Below are 23,277 nucleotides of genomic sequence, written 5' to 3'. Positions count from 1 at the left end.
ATAAATCAGCCCTAGTTTGTAAAATGTTTCGTTTAACTACTGAACTGACAATTTAGGTGGAAGTAACTGGTGAGGAATTGACAACAGTGTTGTCTCTCCTTGCTTTATCACATGATCATCAGCTTGATCTGCTGATTAACGAAGCCTTGTTTTAGTAGCACAGGGGTGCTAACAGCCATCTCCAAAGTTCAGGCAAGCCATCTTGTATTTTTTCTGACTGTCCACTGCTTCCCTTTAGATAGAAAAATTGTGGCAGCTTTCTCCTGAGCTCTGCCATATAATAAATCTGCCTCTAAAACTGGGCTGGATCAAGACTGCTTTCAGGCATTAAGGAAAAGCTCAGGAGTAAAAATTAGATGTGTCACATGAATATGTGGATTTCATTCAAACTCTCCCTCCTTCCAAAAATGATGTGCCCCACCCCAAGGCAATGTGTCAGTTGCTGCTCCCACATTTTACCTACTCTGTCCAAAGAGCTTACACTTCAGTTTGAGCTCATCAGAACCTCACTGCCAGATACCCTGTAGAAACCAGGTACTCGGTTTTACTGGCTTCTAAAGCTGACTTCATGTGCTGCTACTTACGCCAACCGACCGCTGCTCAGCTCTCTTTTCACTGAAGAGGCACAAGAGATGTTCTCTAGGACAGCAGGAGTCATCCAAAGGCCAGAAGGTGTCTAAACCTGTAAGCTGATTACTATTTATGGGGACTAGGCTCTGAAAGTGATATTACATTGGGGTGGGTTTTTTTTTTTGGTTGCTTGCTTGGGGGGTTGTTGGTTGGTTTATTTCGCCACCACTTTCCCAACACCCATCTTTCTGCTGAAGCTTATAAAAAGTGAGATGGAAAATGGGGAGACAGCATCCAGAGAAGCATGATCCCCACAAGGAAATAAAAACAGAAAACAAACAAATCAAATACCAAACCAAATATGTGAGGCAAGCTGGATTGTATTTACATTTATATATATATATATAAGGTTATAAATTTTCCAGAAGAGATTGGATTAGGAATATCTTTGGTATTTTAACAGAACTAAACTTTTACTATAGCTTCCTGAAAAAAATAACTATGAATTCCTGAGCAAGCTACATCCTGCTTCCAGAGAAAGGACTGTATTTGAATGCTGCTTTCAAGGAGGAGGAAGTACACAATTCATTCTCTTTCAGTGTTTTAGAAACCCTTTAAACAACTGCTGCAGAAGATGCTGACTGCTTGGAGTTAGAGATATTATCTAATGATTGGTTCTGCTCTGGCTTTAGGGACCGACACAGGGACAACTGTGGGAATTAAGGACACCCAGGATTGGGTTTAGGTTCCAAGGGGCTCATCTGCCTTTATGGAAAAAAAAACAAAAACAACAAAACACCAATGTTAGAATCCAGCCATATAAATTATTGCAACTAATGAACAGAAATGCTCATTAATTTTCTGTGAATGGGCTGTGTTGATTGCCTAAGCAAACTGTAGTATGGAAAGAAGAAACATGCTTTTGAATTGACTGAAGAAAGCATTACGTGTAACACATTTCTAGTGTGACTAAATTAATCATCAGCACCTTCCACCACTTTGTCCCTGTTTGGCAATGGACTTAGAACTTAAAATCTAGTCAAAAATCAATCCAGAAATCTGATCAGCAATAACATAATGCTGGGAGAAGTCGAAATTAAAATAATGAGCTAAGGAACAAAGCCACGTTTACAGAATATTTTCAGCCCAGTCTTCTGCTGAGACACCCTCAGATGTTCATTTCAGAACTGCTTTCCCAGAAAAAAGCAGCAGCCAAATATTTTAACTCATTAGATATACTTGAACTCTTCGCTGCAGTATTGTGCTATTTCAGATGCGCCAGACTCCAAATGGCTCCGTGTGGATGCAAAGTATGTCCACACAAAGGTCATTTTCAGGATTAGACCAAAGAGTTGCAAGGGAGGCAAGGGAAAGCAGTCCAAGTTAGTTTAATTCTCAAGGCAGTCCTTAGGGCCTAAGCAAAATACAAAACAAACTATGAGCACAGTAATGCAAAGCATTTTTCCCTTGTGTCTAGGGTCAGGGATTAATATTTTTGATATATTAAGAGTGTTCTTTCCTTTTGATCAGGTGGGGATGGACTATTAGCTTTCAGATCTACTTGACTACCTGAGGTGAGGGCCACAAGTTTGTTACAATATTTATAAAAGTAATAAGCCTGAGTAACTGGATCTGATTAATATAAAAAAGACATTCAAAGGGAAAACCCTCCCCCTTGATTTACAGATTCCTGTTTGCTCTTCTCATCCCCTGTGAGACCAGCTGCAGGAGCAACAGGTTCTATTCCATTTGCAATGTGTCAGGCTGTTCTTCTGGAGACACGGTCTAAGTTTTAGAGAAATCTTGATGAAAGCCAGAGAAAAAGCGAAGATTTGCAGCAGTCATCATTTGTCAAACTTCTCTATGCACTAAAACTTGTTTTGTGTGCTGCTCATAGCTTCTATGCCACTTTTCCTTATTTATTTATTTTTTTAATAAAACAAGTTATTAAAACACTGGCAGATCAATAATTTTCTTAAAAATTAGTTATATTGCCTTTTGAACTGTGTGATACTTCCAAAGCACAAAAGAGTTAAAGAAAATCAACAGATTACTGCAACTTTCTGCATTTCAAAATAGAGGTAAATAACATCTGTGCAGAGCTCAAGTCCCTTCCAATAATTAGTTGCTTTAGCGAAGGGGATGAACCACTTGGAAACACTGCAGGAGTCATCTTTTGGCTTTTACTCCTGCAAGATGTGTTTTCTGATTCCAGTTCAGAGGATTATGCTCTTCTTGTTCATGACAATACTGTTCTTACAAGAACAAAGATGAGAGCTGAGAGCAGAGAGTGAGGCACATTACTTGGATCACTGGGAAAGGATGGTCCATGTTAATGCTGCCTGAAGATGGCTACCTCAAGCAGCTCCCTGATTTAGCTGCATCTGGAGCTAAATGGTTATTTCACAGACTGCTGGACTAATGAAATAGTGCCCCACCCCCTTCCTTTTCATGCTGCTCTGCATTGAGAGAGGGTGTAGGAACAACTGACCCAGCTGGAAGGGATGCCAGCTATAGGGAGACTGGTACTTCTGAGTGATGGGATTGTGCTGGTCAATGATCCTGCTCCTGCAGGAGCACCTTATTCCTGTCAAATGGGTCACTTGGTGCAGAGCAGACTGTCAGGGTGCTTTAAACCATGTCAGGCTTCACCTGCCACTCTTCAACTGACAGAGTCCACTTAGTAGTCAAATATTCTGATTCTTCTCTGATAAATGCCAGAGCCTTGTAATCTGGGGTCTAGTCTGTTGTAGTCTCTGCTCATTCTACATTGGCTTCCTGCAAGCCTTTCCAGTTTCTGCTCATTCAATTCCCATTGATTATACATAAGATGCCTGCAGAGTCTAAATGTTCCTTAGCGTATTGGCTGGAAAAGCTTTAATTAAATGGATATCATATTCTCTTCTTTTTAATGAAATGACTTCTTTTGGTTCCAATTCAGAGCAGGAGCACTGCTGAAATATTGAAAACATTAATGGATTATCAAAGCATATGCTGGGTACTCTCCTTCAAAAATGTGAATGTATAATTCATCTTCAGTTTAGCTCAATGTGAAGACAGGAATGAGGGGCTCTTGTGGCAGATTCAGGTGTTCCTGTACAGACACTATTGTTTATTCCAGGAGAAAGCAAATCCTTATAAATTTGGCTGCAATAGGACTCCCTCTCTGGGCAAACAGGGAGCTTAATAACACAACCCTTTAATATCCTGAGGCAAGAGAAATTTTCTGCTTGCCTTGTGCTCTCCAAATGCACTAGACGCTGAGGATAGTATTCATGACACCTGATTTTACCCATCTATAAATTATTCATTTGATCTGAGCTAATCAGCTATGCTCCCTCAATAGTCAATGAAAGACAAAGAAGCTGGCCAGGCACATTCATACCACACGTAAGATGGCTTGCCTCAACCTCTCAGGGCTCTTATTTCTCTCCAGTGACTTCTGGGAAAGCCCAGACTACTGCAACTGCAATGACATATTAGCCTACTTTGTTTTTGTCCACCCTCATATTGGGAGAATTACAGAAAAAGTAACAATTTATTCTTGCGTATAAAAGGCATCCCTTTGATGGCTAGCCAGGGACAGCTGTGCAATTCTGCTCTGTATAACTGTATACATAAAAGTATTAATTATTTCTATATTAAGAAATAAATATGACATGAGGTAACACCAAGGCTTTCATCCAAGTGTGTAGGGGGATTTTTCTCTCAGTAACATAACATTGGTGTTAACCAAGTATATTAACTGAGACATTTCAATTATGTTAATTAGTTATTTTCTAATTCTTTAGCTTTATAGATTGTCATGCCATTTTGTGGGGTGAGAGCAAGTGTGACTGTGCTGCAGGATCTGTATTACTAAAGTTTGTCTTTAGTAAGGAAGAATTTTTTACTCTGAGCAGGGTACCAGGCCTTGTATTTTGAAAGCTTCTGTAAACAAAAATATTGATTTTCAGTTTAGTTTCATTCATCACGTTAAAAAATTTAGCAGTCTGGCCGTCACAAACTATATCAAGAATGGTTATGACCCTGGAAACAATATACCGAGTACATGCAATTTTTCTTAATGTAGAAATTTGGTCTATTTAATCATAATAGAAAATTGAGCAGTGTGTCCCCTATCACAGGAAATTATTAGAAGATCTCTTTCCCTGACTTGTGTGTAAGTCCAGAGAAATATAAAATATTGAAACAGGATATAAATGACTTCTCTTGAGGTGAAGAAACATTATAAACTATGTGCCAAATGCATTAAAACTAAACTCAAAGTACACACTCTCTTGAGGGCTGGGGGGTTTTTTAGTCATTGTATTCTGTATGTCGGCATCACAGAAAGACCTTCTGTACAGATATTCTTTAAACTACTCTGTAGGAAGGAGTGATTAAGTCCTTACCTTATTCACCTGGACAAGACAGAGATTGGAGACATGTTCTTATCATGGAACTGGGATTGAGAACGAAGGCCACCCTACAGCACGAGGCTTTTCAGTCGTGTGTGACTTGAACTGAGACTACTTCGGTTATTCTCATGATGCGGCCAGCAAACAGCATGAAACAATAACTTTGTTACCCATGCACTGCCACATTTATCACAGCCTGGATGTTAATTTTGAAAGCAAATACAACTCAGGGCTTTAACTATATGTCTGTCTTCAGGCTCAGTTAATGGGAAGGCATGTCAAAGGTGCTGTTCACTACAATTATGAATTAGAAAAGAAGTTTTGGAAAGGAGATCAAAAATAAACTTAGTTTTATGAGTGTTAGCACTGTAGAATCTATGACTCAGGCATCCATTGAACACATGCAAAAAGCATTTGGCAGCAAGATGGTCCTTCAGGAGAAACCATAGTATTTCTGAAGGTGCCAGAACACATAAGTAGCTGGGTATGGCCCCCGCGGATCTCCGGGGAGCAGTTCCTGCAAAGCGTTCCGAAGCCTGTGCATCTCCCACTGTATATTCTCATTTATCGACTTGTCTTTGGAGTCAAGAAACAGCCTCCCACGAGTTCCTGAGTACCCAAATTACAGGAATTTTTATCCACTCTCTCCTTAGAAAACCCTCTCGTTCTCCTGTGACAGCTGTTGGAGTGGAGCAGTGCCAGGGGTGGGTCCTGCAGCCCACCGACTCCTGGAAAGTGTAGGAAGGCAGCATCACACTGGAAGAAGATCTGTGCAGGATATTGATCATTATTTCAAAATAGATATATTAGAAATAATGAATATGCTATAATATACATTGTGTGTTTTGCTTTTTTGTTGTAAGGAACCCTTTTTTCATCTATGAGGCTTATATCAAAATGTGTCTCTGTCACAGGGCCTGTAAGCCTCAGTGTGTTTGGGGTTTTTTTTTTTTAAGACCCTTCATCTTGATTAGCAAGATTTCCAGTATTATAACTATGTCAACAAAGTCAAACTAACTCAGAAGCCATCTCACACACTACTGTGTTAGCCTGGGGGCAGATCAGGCCTCATTACTCCTCCTTTCATGAAGCTATAGTGTGATGATCACTATTATAAAGACCTGAGGGCCTCTGGGATATTTGTCACATGTTAGATCTCCTCCCCTATGTTCCTTGTGAATTTCAGAGTTTTTAATAATTTTTCCTTTTATGTGGAGAAATCCCTTCCAATGCAGAAGCAAATTTCCAGTCACCTAAATGGTCATACACACAACCCAAAATGGCAGAATTTGTTTTCAGTGAACTACACTCACAATGTTTATTTTACCCACTACATAACTGGATGGAACTTCACAGCTCCATACTTATTTCAGGTTAAAAACATGCAAGTGTTCAGCACTGAACCAGAATATCTTTTCCTGGTTTACCTCCAAAGTAGCTCTGTTTTGAAGATCTATTCCTAAACTAGCACATAGATGTCACTTAGAGACAGGTTGTAATGGGAAACATTGGCTTTTTGGCTAGATTAGTGCATTTAAATGGATCAATGATGCGATGCAGCTGTAGGGTGGAGGCTCTTTAAAAGCTGCGCTTCTCAGTGCCAAATATCATGAAATACGGATGACTTCCAGCTAACTTACTGTTGATCTTTATACAAGGGGAAATTTTGCAACATGAGTGTTTGATACTGAGAAGCTGCGCTGTGGAAAATCAAAAAAAGATACACAGTGATTATAAAGATAAGACAGATACAGGGAGGAAGCAAAAATTGACAAAAATTGGTAAAATAAATTTTTTAATGATCTGGAGATTATCAAAGATGAGAAAAAGAAAAATCATGAAACTCAGCAAAAAAAAGAGATGAAAACAATGGAAAATATAACGTAGAGTGAGTAACAAGAAAATGATCAGTAAAAAACTGGATGCAAACAGAATAGTCCTTACAGGAGAAATAAAATTCTTCTGGAACAAACTGTAAACCTACACAAATTCAGAGCTAAGAAGGTTAGCCTGATTCTAAATTATCATTTATAAACACAGATGATTTTTTTTTTGCTATTTTGTACTCACAGCTCTTGATTTGGATTGTGTTTTATTATTTAAACTTACAATTTCAGATAGGTAACAAAGGGAGACTCATGAAATAGTTCAGATCAATCTTCTTGCTTCCCAAGGAATGCTCCTTCTTGCTTCCCAAGGAATCCCCTTTTCTCCTCCATAGATCTATTGCAGCCATTGTCAGTATTTTTAAGTTGTTTCCGACACTAAGATGGGAAACTGTCAGGCATCTCGTGCTAATCCAACAATAGTGTGAAAAAAAGTCTTTTGCCAACTGAGAAATACAGTAGCCCACATGACAAAGAAATAACACACCCAAAAAGCCCCTGACCTATTGTCCTCTTCAGCAAACCATAGAAAATGAAGACAGTTCTGAAGATAACCGAACTCAAGTATTTTTTTAAATCAGATCCTTAAACTTGAAGTTATGCGTTTAATTTCAAAAGAAATCCCCAAATGTGACCCAGCTTGTGTTCAGGTTCCCTCAGGACTTCAACCCCAAAGAAAATGCATTGCAGTAGAGTTCAGTGAGTTGGAAGAACAGCTGAGTGTGGACCAAGAGCAGAGCTGCGTGCAGGGAGAGCAGTGCTGCGTGCAGGGAGAGCAGTGCTGTGTGGACTGATGCTGCTGACAGGATAACCCCTCGTGTTGTGTAACAGAAGGCAAGAAAATGTAAATACACAAGAAGATCACTTGTATCTTCTCTGAACTTGCCTCATCACCTTTTTTGCTTTTCCAAGCATCTGCACAACTGTATTATAGCTGATTTTTTCAAGAAGTCAGTGTGGCTGGACCCTGGGGGTTTGCTAAAGGCACAACCATAAACTAACCTTTTTTTTTTTTGGCCTGATGTTTTTAAGAACTGGAAACCTGAATAGTTTATGAGGAACAATATCCTTTCGGGACCAAGCCCTTACTGCATTAACTGCACATGGAGTTGGAGCATCTCTCACATGCAGCAAAAAGTGACCCATGGCAACAGAAGCTGTTTCTAGCCAGCAGCTCTGAAGAAATTAGAGGGCTGGCTATGGCAGTCCCTGCTCCAGAAGGGCTGTGTAAAGCATTTTGCATTGTAAATTGCTTCAGCTCTGCCATCTAGGGGAGCTCAGCCCAGCAGGGTATGTGCTGTAGGAAATAACAAGGAATCCATCGAAAACAAAGGATTTTGGCAGAAAAATCCAGGGACAGGCCAAGCAGGCCTGTGATTTGGGGAGGAGAAGGGCCTATACAGGAGTCTCTGGTCACCCTGCCAGGCTTTAGTTGTGATGTGGCCACAGCAGAGAAAACTGATCAGACAGAGTCACATTAGCATTTCAACCTGGCCACAATGAGTACAACACATGCAGCTGCAGGTTTGTCAGTCCCACGTGAGCAAACCCTAAACAAGGCTTGTTATTTAATTTCAGGGGAAGAGAGACTGAGACTAAAAACGTCTTCCAAAACTGTCTAGTTCATCCCCTTCCAATTCCAACTGGGTTGTTCCCAACCCTCTGTTTTTTAGTGATTTATCGGTTCTAATTTTAAATGACTCAAGAGATGGAGTTTCCACCTCTTCCCATGGGAAATTAGTCCATGGTCTGATAGACACAGTCAGGATATTTTCCTGATGTTCAACCTTCAGTGGTTTTCCTTTGTTCAGTTTAATCTCATTACTCCCAGTTATTCCCTGTCAGTCTTTGCCAAGAACTCAGCCCCTCTCTTTTGTGTTTACACCTTCACAGTTGGATACAGTTGTCTTTAGAAAAATCTGGTAGGCTTGATTATGTTTTGTCACCTTCTCAAACAAAAAGGAAAAAACAAACAAAAAAACGAGTAACAGCTAGTACAAGTTAGTTCTAAAGGATCGTTTCAAGACTTGGTCTACTTCCATTCACCAAACCTCACTGAGACTTGATCATATTTTTTAAGTTACAGTGACTGGTGACCCCACACAAACCCATCAGCACTTTCCTACCCATACCAGAACTATGGGAACAGAAGTTGTACAAGGTGGGAGGAACGGATGTGAGAAACCAAAATCAAGTTCCTATAATAAGAGGACACAGAAGTTGCAAGAAAAATGTGTTTAGTGGAGTGGCATTAAAAGATTACCAGAAATATCTGAATGTGACAAATAGGAAGTAGAAAAGCTGGTGAATCATAAGCATGGAGAAAGCTGCCAAAATGGTATTTATGATGAGATCCTTCAGAGGCAAAGTACAGAAAGGGAAGATGAGGTGATTGAATACAGCTATTTCTTGAATTTTCAGAAAATGCTGAAAAGAGAATAAGGATCCCTTAACACCTTGTAAGAGAGATTAAAAATGTGGAAGCAGAAATAGAATCCTGGAAGCCAAATGAAAGAATGGAGACTAACCTGAGCAAATCCCCTGAAAGTAGGAGACAGATCAGAGGAGGAAGGTAGTATTAGCTAGAAATAAATCAATAGGGGCTTTTGTGGGACCCTCAACAGACAGCTGGGCTTTCTGGAAGCATCAATAGAACAGTCTGTTCCTGCTTCGCCCTCATTATAAGGAAGCCGCCAAGAGAGATGCACAATTCCTTCTTCTTCCCCCACGAGTTTCTGTCTTTAATATACCTGAGTTTTACACTTAACAGTTTAAAATGTTTTTAAAGTGACAGTTTAAAATTAGAATGAAAGACTCACCTTGCCTCTAGTTCTGAACTTCATGGACATCATGAGCCAAGTACACTGATTCAGTGGTGCACAGGTGGCAGGAGCTGAGTCAGGGAAGAGTTAGTTCAGAACTGAAGAAGAAAACTCTGAGCAATGATGTGCTGCTCAAGAAGCAGACCCTCAGCAAGGAGGAGGGAGCACCTGGATGGACAACCAGAGTCAAGGACAGGATTTTTTCAGGTGGGAGAGACTAAAGTATCCTCGGAAAGCATTGCAACTCGCACCTGCAGATACGCCATTTCCTCTTGTGCCGTGAACGCACTGGGGAGGCAGCAGGAGAACATTGCTGTTAGCAGGGGTAATGGCTGTAACTCCGTGGCACTGACATTATCAGGGGCCACTCCAACAGCATGCACACAAGCTCCAGGCTCCTGTCCTTCGCACGCCAGTGAAAACAAGGACATTCAGATACTAAGTAGGACAAAAAGTTGCTATGGGCTCAGGCATGGCTGTTCCCGGGACACTGCATTGCCTTCCAGCCCATCTGGACTGCAGCGAGGTGTGGAAGAAAATTCTCTGGCATATCTTCATGAGCTAAGTGTAAAGTTATTGTTGTTATGTGATGGCTAGTGATAGAAACTGGAAGAACTCGTCTGGAGACAGCAGAATCTCCTTTCAGCTAGCTCAGTTCAGATACTGCCAAATAGACTGACCCTAGCCAGAGACATCCAAGCCCAGAGATACATTTTAAAATGTATAAGACATTCAGATTTTGAATTGTAGAAGTTTAAACTCTACATCCACTCTTGCCATAGATAACTTTCTGTAATACATATTTAAAAATTAGTTTTCTCTATAACTTCTTGCTTTTTTTCCCTTATGCATTTTTGTTTCTCATTGAACAGATTGCCCAGTTTAAGGGGGTACATTTTCAGTTGTTCTGGAACAAGCTGAAGTGCCTGGCAGCTCACTAGGGTCACCAGCATTCTAGTTGTCAGGCAGGAACAAAGAAAGGCTGCAAAATGGCAAATAGGATCTCAAGTTGAACTTTTCGAAGAAGAAAATAAATCAGGGGTTATAAAATGTTAGGATATTTTAAACTGATTTAGGAGCAGTAAGGCTATGTAATTTTTAATTCATCTGGGAGGCAATAGTACAAATATAAAAGTTTTGTCTAGACCAACATCAAGTGATCTTTTCTAACTCTGCATTTTGCTGTGACTCCACCTAAGCCATTTGTCTTTATATAATTTGGGTGGACTGTAGTGGCATGGTATGCAATATCACTTAGTTATCCATTTTAAGGATCAGCCTTCAGCTCAAAAAGATAAGAGAAACTGTCAGGACAGACAGCAAGAATCTGTGATTCACAAGATGTCACATGCTTCAGTTTCTTGACAGGAATTTCTGGAACGAGAACCACCTGCTCCTGGTAGTAATGCAGCATCTCTGACTGGAAAGGCAAACAGCTATTTCAGTAGAGTCTGGGAAAAAAAAAAAAAAAAACCAACCAAAAAAACTACAAGAAAGAAATTCTGCCAGAAGATTCAGCAGCAGTCCTGGGAGACCAAAAAGGAAGTGCAGCAGATCCTTCAGTCTGAGAGTACAGCAGAAGGCTGCTGGTTCCAGCAAAATTAAGACAAAGCAGGGCCAGAAATACAACAAAAGATGCAGGAAGACAATAAAAGAATTGCAGTGGGGGAAAAAGAGAGTGGGAATAGGTGCTGCAAGCAGAGTATGATCTAGCAGCTGATCTGTTGGGCAAGGGGCCAATTAGTTAAACCCCAGCATACCTGGCAGGCCTGTGATGGGGCATCCCCTCAGGATGCTGCTCTGCCATGTTCAGTGCCGCTGCTGAGGATGAAAAGCTGGGACACCCCAGCCCCTGCAGAACCTTGGTTTCATTTGTTCTGGCAAACTCCCTATTAGTTTGAAAGTAATGCTTATACATGCCTGTAACTTCTCAATTTTTGAAACAGAAAATCTGTGGTTTTGCCCACATCCTGAATTTGTGCTGTGAAAGCCAGCTCAGACATATCTGCAAAGAGCCAACCTGTAGCAGTCTTATCTAATGCAGTGCTTTTCTCTTGGATGTCACTGCACTTGGCTGTCCGTTCAATTAGGTGAGCTTCCATGTTTTTCAAGACTGATCTGAAAATATGAAGATATAGAAGAGAAGATGATATCCAGAAAGGAGAAGAGGGGTGGAATCTGGCCTTCAGCAATACCTGATATTTGGGTGGGAGCTGAAAGCATACAGCTGTTGCTTTTGTTTTAAATTGCAATAGAATTTTAAAAAATTGTTATTAATATGACATGAAAGCTTAGATGGAATGGCCTGGCATAAACTGAGCCTGTGGTTAGTTTAAACATCTATCATGCTGACCTCTCATAAATCAGGGTCAGGAAACAATGAGGGGGCAGGCAAGTGTTTGTGATGTTGTTTGCTGACTGGATGTTCAAAGGAACACTGAAAGAATGTGCCAAGAATCTGGCTTTGTCAGGAAAAAAAGTCCTTGCTTTTGAAAAGACTGACAGATCTATAGAGACAAAGAGGAGCAAGCTGGTGCACAGGAGAAACAAGCTAGATCCAGAAGCAGGGGCTTCTAGAAGTTTCTCCAGGTGTTGCAAATAGTTAAAACTAGCCAGAGAGGCCCAGGACATCGGACTGTGCTCCGGCATTGCGCTGTGCCTGTGTGTAGAACCAGTCCCAAGGATGGGAGCGAGGTGGGGGTCTCAGCAGGCTGGAAAGCTTGTGCAGGTGCCTGCCCAGTCCAGAAAGCAAACCTGGGGTTGCAGAGATAGCTGCTGATTGCAGTGCACTGGGTAAAGCACATCAGCCATCTCTGGCATTGCCACAGAAATCTGTGGCAGGAACTCAGATGAGGCCCAGCATATATACTATCCTATTGTCATGGCCGGAAGGGCTGAAATGATGAAGGATATTCCTCTAAAGCCAGTTGTTGTCACTTCAAGGCTGCCTTATTGTGCCATAAAATGTCACAGGAGCGAGAGGAAACAATTCTGTAGTCACTGAGATAATTCAGAACTTTAACGGGATCCCCTGAGAACACGTACAAGACGTATCAGGAGAAATAAGGAGCGTTGGCCTGCTGTGGAAAGCACAAGGGAGGGCAACAAGAAAGTTAATTTGGATGAGCAATCTGCATTGCCACCTTTGAAATATACTTGCTGCAAGTATAAAAAAGTGAGAATCCTAAGTTAAAACCAGACTTATGAGGATTCCCTTAACTGGAATTTTTCAGGTCAGTAAACTAGAGCTAATGAAGCACACTTGATATGCAGTGAGGCAGGAATTGTGTGTCTAAAAGTTACTCACCTAAAACATTGGACACAGAGGTTCTGGTAGAATTCTGGAAAATCACTGAGAATATGAGAAATATTCTCATATACCTTTTAGCTGAGACTTTATCAAAACAGGGATAGAAAAAACTGATTTTTATTTTGAGCTATTTTTCTATGTGCACATTTCTATGAACAACTATTATTATAAGAACATTATACATAAATAAGAATTATTTTTGTCTTTCAGAAAGCAATTAATGCAGATGAATTTTTAACTGCCTATTTTAAAACTAACTTTTAGAACAAATTTGATATGAAGTAACTCAGAAGAGTGATAGCAACTTCCCAAGATTTTTCAGCTTAGGTGAACATATAGACAAAAGAGCAAATGATAAATGTGTTGCGTTTTCCTGGAATGACTAATTAAAAGACTCTTGAAAATAAGCTGGTGAGGGAACTTCACAAAGTGTGTCAGGGAAGAGGAATTTTTTTTTAAAAGCCAAAATCTTTCCAAACTCTAAATTCTTAAATAATTATTTACAAGTTGGCAGATCTTTATCTGTTTGCTCTCCATTTTTACAATAACTCCAGTCTTATCTACTAGGACACTATATTTCGCTATATATCAAAACTGTCTGAAGAAGTGAAGGCAGCAGCTTCTTTCAACAGCAGCAGAGAACATCAGCCAGGCCTTGGTGTTTCACATATCTTGGTACTATAATTTTGATTAAACCTAAACATGGAAATCACCTACTTTCTTGATTTTCAAAATAACTTTTCCCCACTCACCCTATTATTTCAGTTGTAGCCACAGGCTGAGAGAGAGTGGTAGGTCAGGAATGGTAATTTTGAGCTGTAAACCATGCATTTATGAAGCAGTCTTGAGCAAGAGTGAGAGCCAGTGGAGGGTGAGAAAAACTGGTTCTGGAAAGAAGCTGAACCAAGGCAGCAACAGCAGCCAGCGAGAGCAGCACAAACCCTCAGGAGAAGAGCAGGGATGTTTATAAAGGTAGCGTGATGACATTTTTTATTTAGAGCTTGTTCTCGGTGAAAAGCTAACTCCTACACCGTTACAGTTTTAAATTGTGATCCCATCTGCTCTAACACTGGGAGCTGAGCTTGGAAAATACCAGGAGATCTCAGCAGGGTGCTGGACTTCACATTGGGAGCTGCCATGAGAGGCTCTGAGCCCTGAGGGAGCACTGTGCTTCTGATGAGGTGCTCTGGCTGCTGCATAAACCAAAGACCGTGGTTGTCCTTCTTATCCTACCAGCCCAGCCCTTCCAAAAATGGCAGGGTAAAATGCCATTATCCCCATCCCAGTTCAACCCAAGCCTGTTACTCCATAGGCTGTGCCGATACCCAGTACTTTGTGGCCACTTCTGTGCTACATAACTGATAATAATTTTACATCGTTTAGTGCTTTGGCTGGGAAAGGGTTTCTCTTAGCAAATTAAGGTGGAAGACACAAAGGTTCTGGCTGCTCTGTCAGGATAATGGCTGTGGATGAAACTGTGGCTTTAGGCAGGCCAGGTTGGTCTTGAAGAGCCTCAAGGGAGAAAGCCTTGGATTTCATGGGCAGGTAAACTACAGAGGAGAATAAAGCAGCTGTGCTCTGTGATGATTGTTATGATTCATAAACAAGAGTTTATATTCTATTCTTTTTGCTTTACTAGAAATGGGCCTTGTAAATTATTATGAATTTGGAAAGTCTGCCAAATAATGGCTGAGAAGAGCTACTACGTGCCTTTGTCTCCTCAGGTAATGAAGATTTACCTCAACAGCAGAGACTTCAAGAAAACATTGGTGGATGAACCTGTGGTGATCCTTACTTCAAACTGCATGGCTGCCTTCCCATGCCATTTCATGATGTATGAAATTTTGTGCCCAAAATTTACATTCTTGTAGTTAACAATATTATCACCATTCCTAATTTTAGGCTGATGTCATTATATTAAAGGAGCCAAAAGGACTCTAAAAGGATGTTTGGAATAACATCTATATTGAAAATGATAGTATGTTCATGTATACACCTATGCTAACAAAAATCTGTTGGTACAATCTTGCTCAGACTCCGTAGGGGATTAACTTGGGGTGCGTTCCTCTGTAGGAATGGCGCTTGTATGTGTGGGGTGAGTGTGCCATTCAAACACAGAGAGCGTGCACTCCTTCCTAAGTAGCTTTCCATACAGTTTTCACTCACCATTTTGGCTTCACAAAATACTGTTGTCCTTCTGCATAAAATAATTTACATGTCTCAGAGACTTCTGAAGTTGAGACAGTCTAAACACAGTTTAGAGGATGGAAAATAACCATGGTAAATCTCTTCCCAACCAAAGACTTCAGATCTGCCTGGGGTAGTGCCATGATGTCCCTTGATTTCCTTCTTCCCTTCTGCATAGGAAATGTGTTTTTATGTTTGACTCTTTTTCTATAAATAAATGAACCATAATCAGGAAAACACTTGCTAGCTTTGGAGTCCAGCTTGTGACTTGTGTGGGGAAAATATTAAAATACTTTGAGGCATATTTTGGCTAGACTGCTGTGAGATATGGCTGGGGCCTGACAGAATCAAAAATGTGCCAGACTTGACCAGGATAAACCCTGTTCTGTGTTTGTCTGAGTACTGGAGCTAGAAATGCTGCAGCAAAGGAGGATGTTAGTTGTGCTTATTTGTTTCGCAGTGGCTGGATTGCTCCTCCAGCCCCAGCTGCTGCCTTAGCTCTGGCAGCAAACAAAACCACACTGGACGGTGGTGGTGGCACAAAATCCTCCCTCCATGCCTTGCAAGCCAGTCACCTCCACTCTGACACTTCTGGATACAAAGCAAAGATTTTTTTCCCCCCTAATGTTAAATATTTGCTACTTTTCTTAAAATCTCCCATGAAAGACCAATGACTGCCACCCCACAGAGTGTCTCAGCACTTTGTGGGTTTTGTTTTCTCTTAGGATTGCAAACTCAGCTGTGTCTGTCTGCAGATCATTCTTCACTTCTCTCCCAGCATCTGCTAAGCTTGTAAATTGGTTAATAGGCTAAGAGGAATTGGGATAAATTAAGATGTAAGGAATAGGGGTAAAGCTTGAGATGGAAAGATCTTAAAATCTCAGAAAATAGGACAGAGAGGCTGTGAGGAACAACACTGGAATCTATACAGATGGAGTAACATCAGTGTCTAGTACTTGATTAAATTTAAAAACAGAGAGATTGAGATTGACTTTACAGGGCTGAGATTGTCTTGTCTACAGCTTAGGCAAAATAGTACTGGAATGAGTGTTTGTAGTTAAAAGCTTGAACACAGTTAATAGCATCATGTTATTATCTGAAATACTTCTGAAGGAAGATAAACAATTTCAGTTTATTATGGTTTTCTTTCCCATATGGCACAAATGGGCCCAGGACCAAACTGGCTCTCAGCAAAAAGCTGCCATCTCCACACTCATTCAGCAGGTCATATTTAACCAATTTTAATATCTTGCCTGTACACCCACGGGTGGATCCATTCCAATCAATACTCTATGGCTTAAGTTTTTTTATGACACTTCATTTTTTACTCTCCTTGACTCTTCTGCCACTGTTGTTGAATATTCCTTTGTAGCTGATCTGTTTTCTGTCTCTCTGTGTTAATGTTTATGCCGAGTTATTATTTCCAAAAGCTAAATTTTGAGCACTCTCACTGCATTCCAAATTTCCTAAGAAAAAGCAGAAACATTACTGTAATAATTCTCATGAAAACCCAAACAAATAAATCAATTAAACACTTGCATGATTCAGAAAGACAAAGAGATATTCATACCCACATGAAAGAATGACATGATTGTGCCTGTCTCTTCTTTTTGTTGTGATATCCTCTTGGTTTCATTCCAAGTTATGTTACTGCTTATTTTCCCAGTCTATCCAGATTAGGCAAGAAACATATTTTCAAAGGTACATGGTCACTGAAGGATGCAGCTAGGCACCTATCCAAGCAGGTGAAATCCCATAAAATTTTCCTGGATGCATAAGCACCTTTGAAAATCTGCTCTTGAATGTTTCAGGAAAAGGGCTGAAGTTTCCTGGTAAATAACTAGCATTTGTGAATGTCATTAAAAACTACAGGACAGGTAAGGACTTGCTTAAAAGACATTGTGATAGAATAGAGTATAAAGCCAATGTGTAACTGGAGATAAGAAATCTGAAGAAAAGAGATTAATACTTCTAGAAATTCAGGAAAATGGAAGATTGCTGAGAAAAGGCACTTCAAGATAACTCTGTTTTCTGGCATTGCTTCCAAAACATTTTAGCTAAATTCCAATGTTTTTCTATGCAAATTCAATAGCTATGAAGACATAATATATGTTTTCCAGCAATAGCTGTCCCTTGTGTAACCTCATGACTTAACAGCACTGATAAATGTACAATGCTCTGCTAACAGTAGGAATGATGTATTTTTGAACACATGCAGTAATGAGTTGATAAAATTTTGTCTCATGGTTAGAAACAACACTTTCTTACGATTATCAGAGGCCCAGTCATGCAGGTTGAAGACAGACTTCTAGAGCTACAGTACTACAAGTAATTTCTGAATCTTTCTGCTATGGAAAAACAGAGGAAAACTTTCATGCCGCTCCTGAAACAAACTAAAGGTCATCCTCTGAACAGTATCCAAAACGTAGTATTAGACATAAATCGCTGTACTGCAGACTCCAATAGTTTGTCAGTAGCTCATTGCTCCATGCAGCAGCAGAAGGAACAAGGCTTGACAGCAAGTATTTAACTAATTGAGTCTAAATTTCTGCATTTGGAAACCCCTTGGTGTTCCAAAACAACTGCTGGCAGCAGTGAAAAGTTCAGCTGCGGATACGCATGTGTCCATGTGAAGGTACAAAGAAACCAAGCACTGGTTTATTGACAGAAAGGAAGGCAGGGTCAGCCAGTTCTGCATAACAGCACAAGCATCCAAACTACAGCTGACAGCCTTCAAAGGGCTTATGGAGCCTCACCCAGAACTAATGTCTCCTTTTTTCCCTTCTAAAAAATTTTGTGTGTTTTCTGCAAAATAAAGGGCAACCTTTCCTCAGTCTGTTTGTATTGCCTTTCTTATTTGGAGTGTCTTTCCCTTCTATCATTTATAAGTACATAATATTGCTGTTTCTTCATAAATAATTTTCCTTTTAACACTACAAAATAATCCCACAGTATAGTTTGTGGCTTGTGACCAAACTTTTCTAGCCATCCAAGTGTTGCTGTGGTGCTGTTACGGATTTCAATATCCCTGGCAAGGACAGCAGTGCTTGTTTGTACCTAGTGGTACAAACATTTCAGCCAGGTACTGGGATAGCTGGACAAGGCTGCCTTCCCAGAGGAAGGCATGTGGCATTAAAAAAGTAACTGTGAAAAGTGTATGAAATTAGAATACAAGCTTTTCTTTTCCCTCCACTGTATTCTCAGTGTTTTGAAAGGATGGCTAAAGCACTTGACAGCCTGCTTCTCTCACCTACAAAGTTTCAAATGGGGACATTGAGACAAGCACAGGAGGAGGCTGACTCAGCCACCTTAGTCATGTGGAGGGTACAGCCAGAGCTAACTTTTGGAAGACTGAGCTGAGGTAACACACACCTACATTAACTTATGTATCTACATTTCTCCCTCCAATTTCAGGAGAAGAAGAATTTAGGATACCTTTCCCAGTACACTGAGATACTGCATTCATCTCAGATCTTTATAATTAGATTATGAGAGGTTTTGGAAAACATTTAAAAGGTAAAAGAAGGAAAAAGCATCCTCCAATATGATGGTTTTACAAAAGGGCAAGGAGTCCTATCTCTTGCTAAACAACCCTGTAATGTTTTTCTTTTGAGACTCTGATTTTTAACTGAAACTGAAAATTAAAGTTTTCAAGGTAGCTAGAATCAATTACAGTTTGCATGTATAACAAGTTTGGTTACAATAGAGGTTTTCACTGCTCTGTTATCTGAGCAAATCAAAATGCAAGATATGCAGAGAAACAGATTCAGCCTTCTTCAGTTTAAAGAAATATTAAAATTTAGAATTGCAACTATTTGTATTTAAATAAATCTTATTCTTACAGATTCTTATAGATCAATAGTGATGACTCACAACTTAAGTGCATCTCAAAGTTTAGCATTTTAATATATAAAACTGTGCATAAACAGTGAGTAAAGTGTGATGATTTCACACTTTCACAGATCAGAAACTGTTCAGCAGCTGAATATCACATACAGTTAGTATTCTGTTTTGGGGGAAATGTTGGAATTTTACATTATACAAATTTATTAATAACACTTTGAGGATTAACATAACATGGTCAAGAAATATAATACTAAATCAATCTATCAATCAATCAATCAAACAGACACTGTTTCCTACTTTGTCCAGCTCTAACTAGAAGAGTACAGCAGCTGAATGAATTGAAAAATACTATTATTATTACAGACCTTTTAGACTATTTCAATTCTATTTTTTGGCAGAAATTACTAGATATTCAGACTATACCTATGGTTTGCAACATGAAATCCTAATTTATATACTGTTAATTAAGGTGCAGGAATTATTGTTCCTAGTTTGGCCTTCTCTCCAGAAAATCACTTTTGGATATTTTGGAATCAGACATAAATTAATAAAGTTTAAAACCGGATGGCTGATAAGTATTTATGTCACTTTAGACAAAATTACTGTCCATATTAATTTGTGTTCAACTGGTGGGGAAAAGATGCTGGTGTTAAGTGCACAAGAAGAAAAACTGAGATAAAAATGGAAGCCTGCCCATAAACACAATGTCCAAGGAAAATAATGGATTTTAGAGAACATCTTCTCCTCTTATGTAACAGATGTTGCTGAACTGATTAAAAAAACCCAAACATAGCTTTGTGGGTCATAGCATGCAACCACAACTGAAAAATACTTAGTGGCCTTTTAGTTAAAGGAGTGGAATCAACAATATTACCAAAACCCAAGACAATAAATTCTCTGAGCACACCAAAGAGTACCCAATAAGCCCAATATTAATCAGTCATACATGCATGATTACCTGTTCCCTTAGTTACACTAATGATTTTCGAAGTCTGATTGTTAAAGTAATTGAAAGCTGATTTTTCAGGTGGAAGTTCTTCAAGCAAAAAGTAATGTGGATGGCAGCTGAGATAACATGGAGATGCTCAGATACATATAGGTACAAAATCCAATATGACATTAGAAGAGAACACCCCTCCTTATTCACAGAATAATTCCACATGCAAATTCACTAATGAAATCTGCATGTTCCTTTCCCACAATGTTAAAAATATAATGAAAGGAGGAAAGGAATTTGAAGAAACATTCCAGTTCTCATAATATCTAGAAATCTGGTCTTTTCTTTTAAGTATGTAGATTTTAATAATCTGAGTCTTCCAATTAAACAATTTTAACATTGTCTGAATTATTTGTATCTACAGTTATTCATATTTTCACACTAATTCTACACTAACTCACCCACTAAATTTTTATTGCTGTAGCTGAAAGCTAACAATTGTAGCAAAGTGAATTGGACTGTAATTTTTCAAGAAGAGAGGGAAAAAAATAACCTAATGGATGTCTTGGACTAAGCCTGAGTCTAAGCATGTCAGTCTATGCAATGTGCCATTACTGCTAAATCTATAGCAGTCAGAAGCATTAAGAAAAACTTTACCACTCTCATCAAACAAAAAGGGATTAAATTCTTCAGCGGCTTCTTCCAGGGTCTGTAAGAGTATGCATTATTCTCTAAACCAGAAGAAATTTACTCTGAGGGAAAGCTTTTCAACAGAACTCTTTTAAAATACAAGGTAAAGGAGTAGAACTGAGCTAAGGCATTTCTCTATCAATCACCATAATTCTTTGATGTTTTTCATTCCCTTAACATCATGGATTTTATCCAAATAACAATAGCTTATCAGCTACAGAATACATACCTATGGTATGTTTAGATTACCAGGTAAATGCATATTTTTAAAAGCTTTTATGGGATGTGCAAAATATGCTGAAGCAGGAAAACAAACAACTGTACAATGTAATAAGTATTCCTAATGTTTCTTTATTAGATTATAGGAATCTGCAGCTAGTAACAATCTGCCTCTCATAGTTCAGAGCAAAGCTACTGATACACAGCTACTTACTTTGCATTGGTTTCCCTTGGGAAACTATTAAGAACTCTTATGTTTAATACAGAATTAAACTTTTCACAGCTAATACAGTACATAAAATTCACAAACTTCTTCAAACATGATCTATAAAGGAAGGAGTCTACAGTCTACAACACTCATGCATTTACTGGTTTCCTGTGTTGTCCTGTATATTTCTTCTTCAGCATTGTCAGACCTGTATTCTCGACAGATGGTTACAAAATGTCTCTACTTAGACATGTTACAAAAATCAAATCATAGGTGCATAATTGTCTGACTAACATTAAACTTTTGTGCTTAATAAGGTTTAGTTAAGAATATTAGCTCAGGAGAACACTGTTAATTTTTATACTTGTTTGTGTCCTAGAGAAGAAAGGGATACCATGCAGAAATTCAAACCTGCCTGGCATTTGTTTGTCTTGATTAAAATTCAGCACATTAAACAGGTCAGATCTATGGCTACATGACATACCAGAACCATGATATCTTCCCATTTTGGATCAACAGTGTCTTGCAAAGGTTCATTTTGACCTGCACTCTAATTCAGCACATTCTGAGAGCTAAAATGTTTTGAAGAGTGGGTAATGAACTGCAAAACAACACAGAACTTCCACTGAAACTTCTGAATTGTGGAATTAAGTCCAAAAAATGCTTTCAATTTTGCATGATAAAGTCAATAAAATCTTGTAAAATAATCCTTATGTACAGAATGGCACTTTTGAACTATCTTGTGTGTCACAGTGAAGTACGTGAATTGCAATAGGTGGAATAAAGAACTGAGCAAAGAAAAGGTGTGTTCACAATGAGACCTGAGGCAGACAAGTTATTAGTCAAAAGGCATCTTAGGTGGTAATTTTAATACTTAATAAAGGTAGTAACTGTAAAAGTCCTATGCTTCACATTTTAGATAAGACCTCTCACTTATGTAAATATTCATCAGCATCTCTAGAGTAAAGCCCTTATTATACTGAGTTGAAAGACATACAAGCCAGTTGAATCGCTTTTCTGGAAGATGCTCGAGGGAGTGTAGTCAAATCTCTGCTTCACAGAAATATTCAGGTATAGATGTTACTGCTTCAGACTCTGTATTTTGTTTTGCCATGATCATTGATAACACATATGTGCTGAAAAAAACCAGAACAGATTGCAAAAGTATAGTTGAGTACATTATTAATTATTAATTAATTGTTCACAAATACTTAGGCTTGGCCAACCTAGTGATCTTATGATTACTCTTTCCTTTCCAGACATCTTGAAGTGAATTCTGACTTCACTTTCTAGCTACAGCAAGTTTTCCCACTTGGAATTCCCAGCTTTGAGATGCTTCCCTTGGAGTGCCCACAAGAAGCATCCTTACTTTCCATCCTCACTTCTCTGAGAAAAGGGACAGGCAACACATCATTCAGACAACCCATCTGACCTGTGCCTGTGTTTCACTTTTGCTGCTGTCTCTGCACATACTGGCAATGGTGTACCTGAGGAGCCCTAGGCTCACAGAAGATGGAAATTTAGGGAACTCTTAGGGGGAGGGAACTGTTCACAGTGCTGAGCAAGAACTCCTTTGGGTTATTTGAGGTTTTGCAGGGAGTTTTGCACTCACTGAAAGGATCCCAAATCCCAACCATGTCAAAGACACACCTCCACAGGGCCCCAAGGAGGAGAAAAATTGTGGGATATGTAGGAGAATAAATATGGAAAAAGTAGATGAGTTACTTTTTAAACTATTTTTTTATAAGAAACTCACGTTTAAATCTCTGAAGTGCTCATTGTAGTCTAAGGCATAACCTACCACAAATAAATCTGGAATTTCAAATCCGTAATCTGTAGTGAGACAAACAACAAACACCATCAATATAAGGTCAGTGGCAGTTATAAGCCTTTAAATTCCTGTGTGGTTCTCAACAACCAAACTCTACTTATATGCAGTCAGTTGGGGCTATGTTACTTTTGAATCTGAGACATCGTGGTCAGCAGTAGCCCCATTACCAGTTCCCAGTCATAGAGTACTTGTGAAAGGGATGTGAAAAGTCAGAGGAGAGGAGAGGATAGTTTTGTATAAAATTATCACTGGCACATTGTGGAAGGAAGCCAAAATCAGAGCTGGAATATTCTGCTTGCATTTAGAAGCTCCGTTGGTATATATGTGTGAAGATTACTGTCCCGTATCACAGTAATGATGGAAAGATGTGG

General features: G+C 39.3%; 1 protein-coding gene and 1 long non-coding RNA gene across 11 annotated transcripts in view; one reads left to right on the top strand and one right to left on the bottom strand.

The window, feature by feature from the left end:
* Positions 1 to 478: 478 nt before the first annotated feature.
* On the top strand, positions 479 to 22,129 carry LOC119696858. Its single transcript, XR_005255680.1, has 2 exons — positions 479 to 684; positions 14,713 to 22,129. It is a non-coding gene; the product is annotated as an uncharacterized LOC119696858 (long non-coding RNA).
* The window catches only part of PRTFDC1 (phosphoribosyl transferase domain containing 1), a 46,402-nt gene continuing 44,104 nt past the window's right edge, over positions 20,980 to 23,277 (bottom strand). For 8 of the 10 annotated variants that reach the window (XM_038126678.1, XM_038126671.1, XM_038126662.1 and 5 more), the window contains 2 exons: positions 22,832 to 22,908; positions 20,980 to 22,211 (listed from right to left, as the gene is read on the bottom strand). In XM_038126678.1, the coding sequence (XP_037982606.1) occupies positions 22,873 to 22,908 (36 nt within the window). In that variant the 3' untranslated portion in view covers positions 20,980 to 22,211; positions 22,832 to 22,872. The remainder of the gene's footprint in view (positions 22,212 to 22,831; positions 22,909 to 23,277) is intronic. The other 2 variants (XM_038126654.1, XM_038126664.1) reach the window with 1 other exon arrangement.

Source organism: Motacilla alba, chromosome 2, assembly GCF_015832195.1.
Source record: "Motacilla alba alba isolate MOTALB_02 chromosome 2, Motacilla_alba_V1.0_pri, whole genome shotgun sequence".
NCBI lineage: Eukaryota > Metazoa > Chordata > Aves > Passeriformes > Motacillidae > Motacilla > Motacilla alba.
Note: the sequence above shows the minus strand (reverse complement) of the source record. Positions and strands in the feature narration are given on the sequence as shown.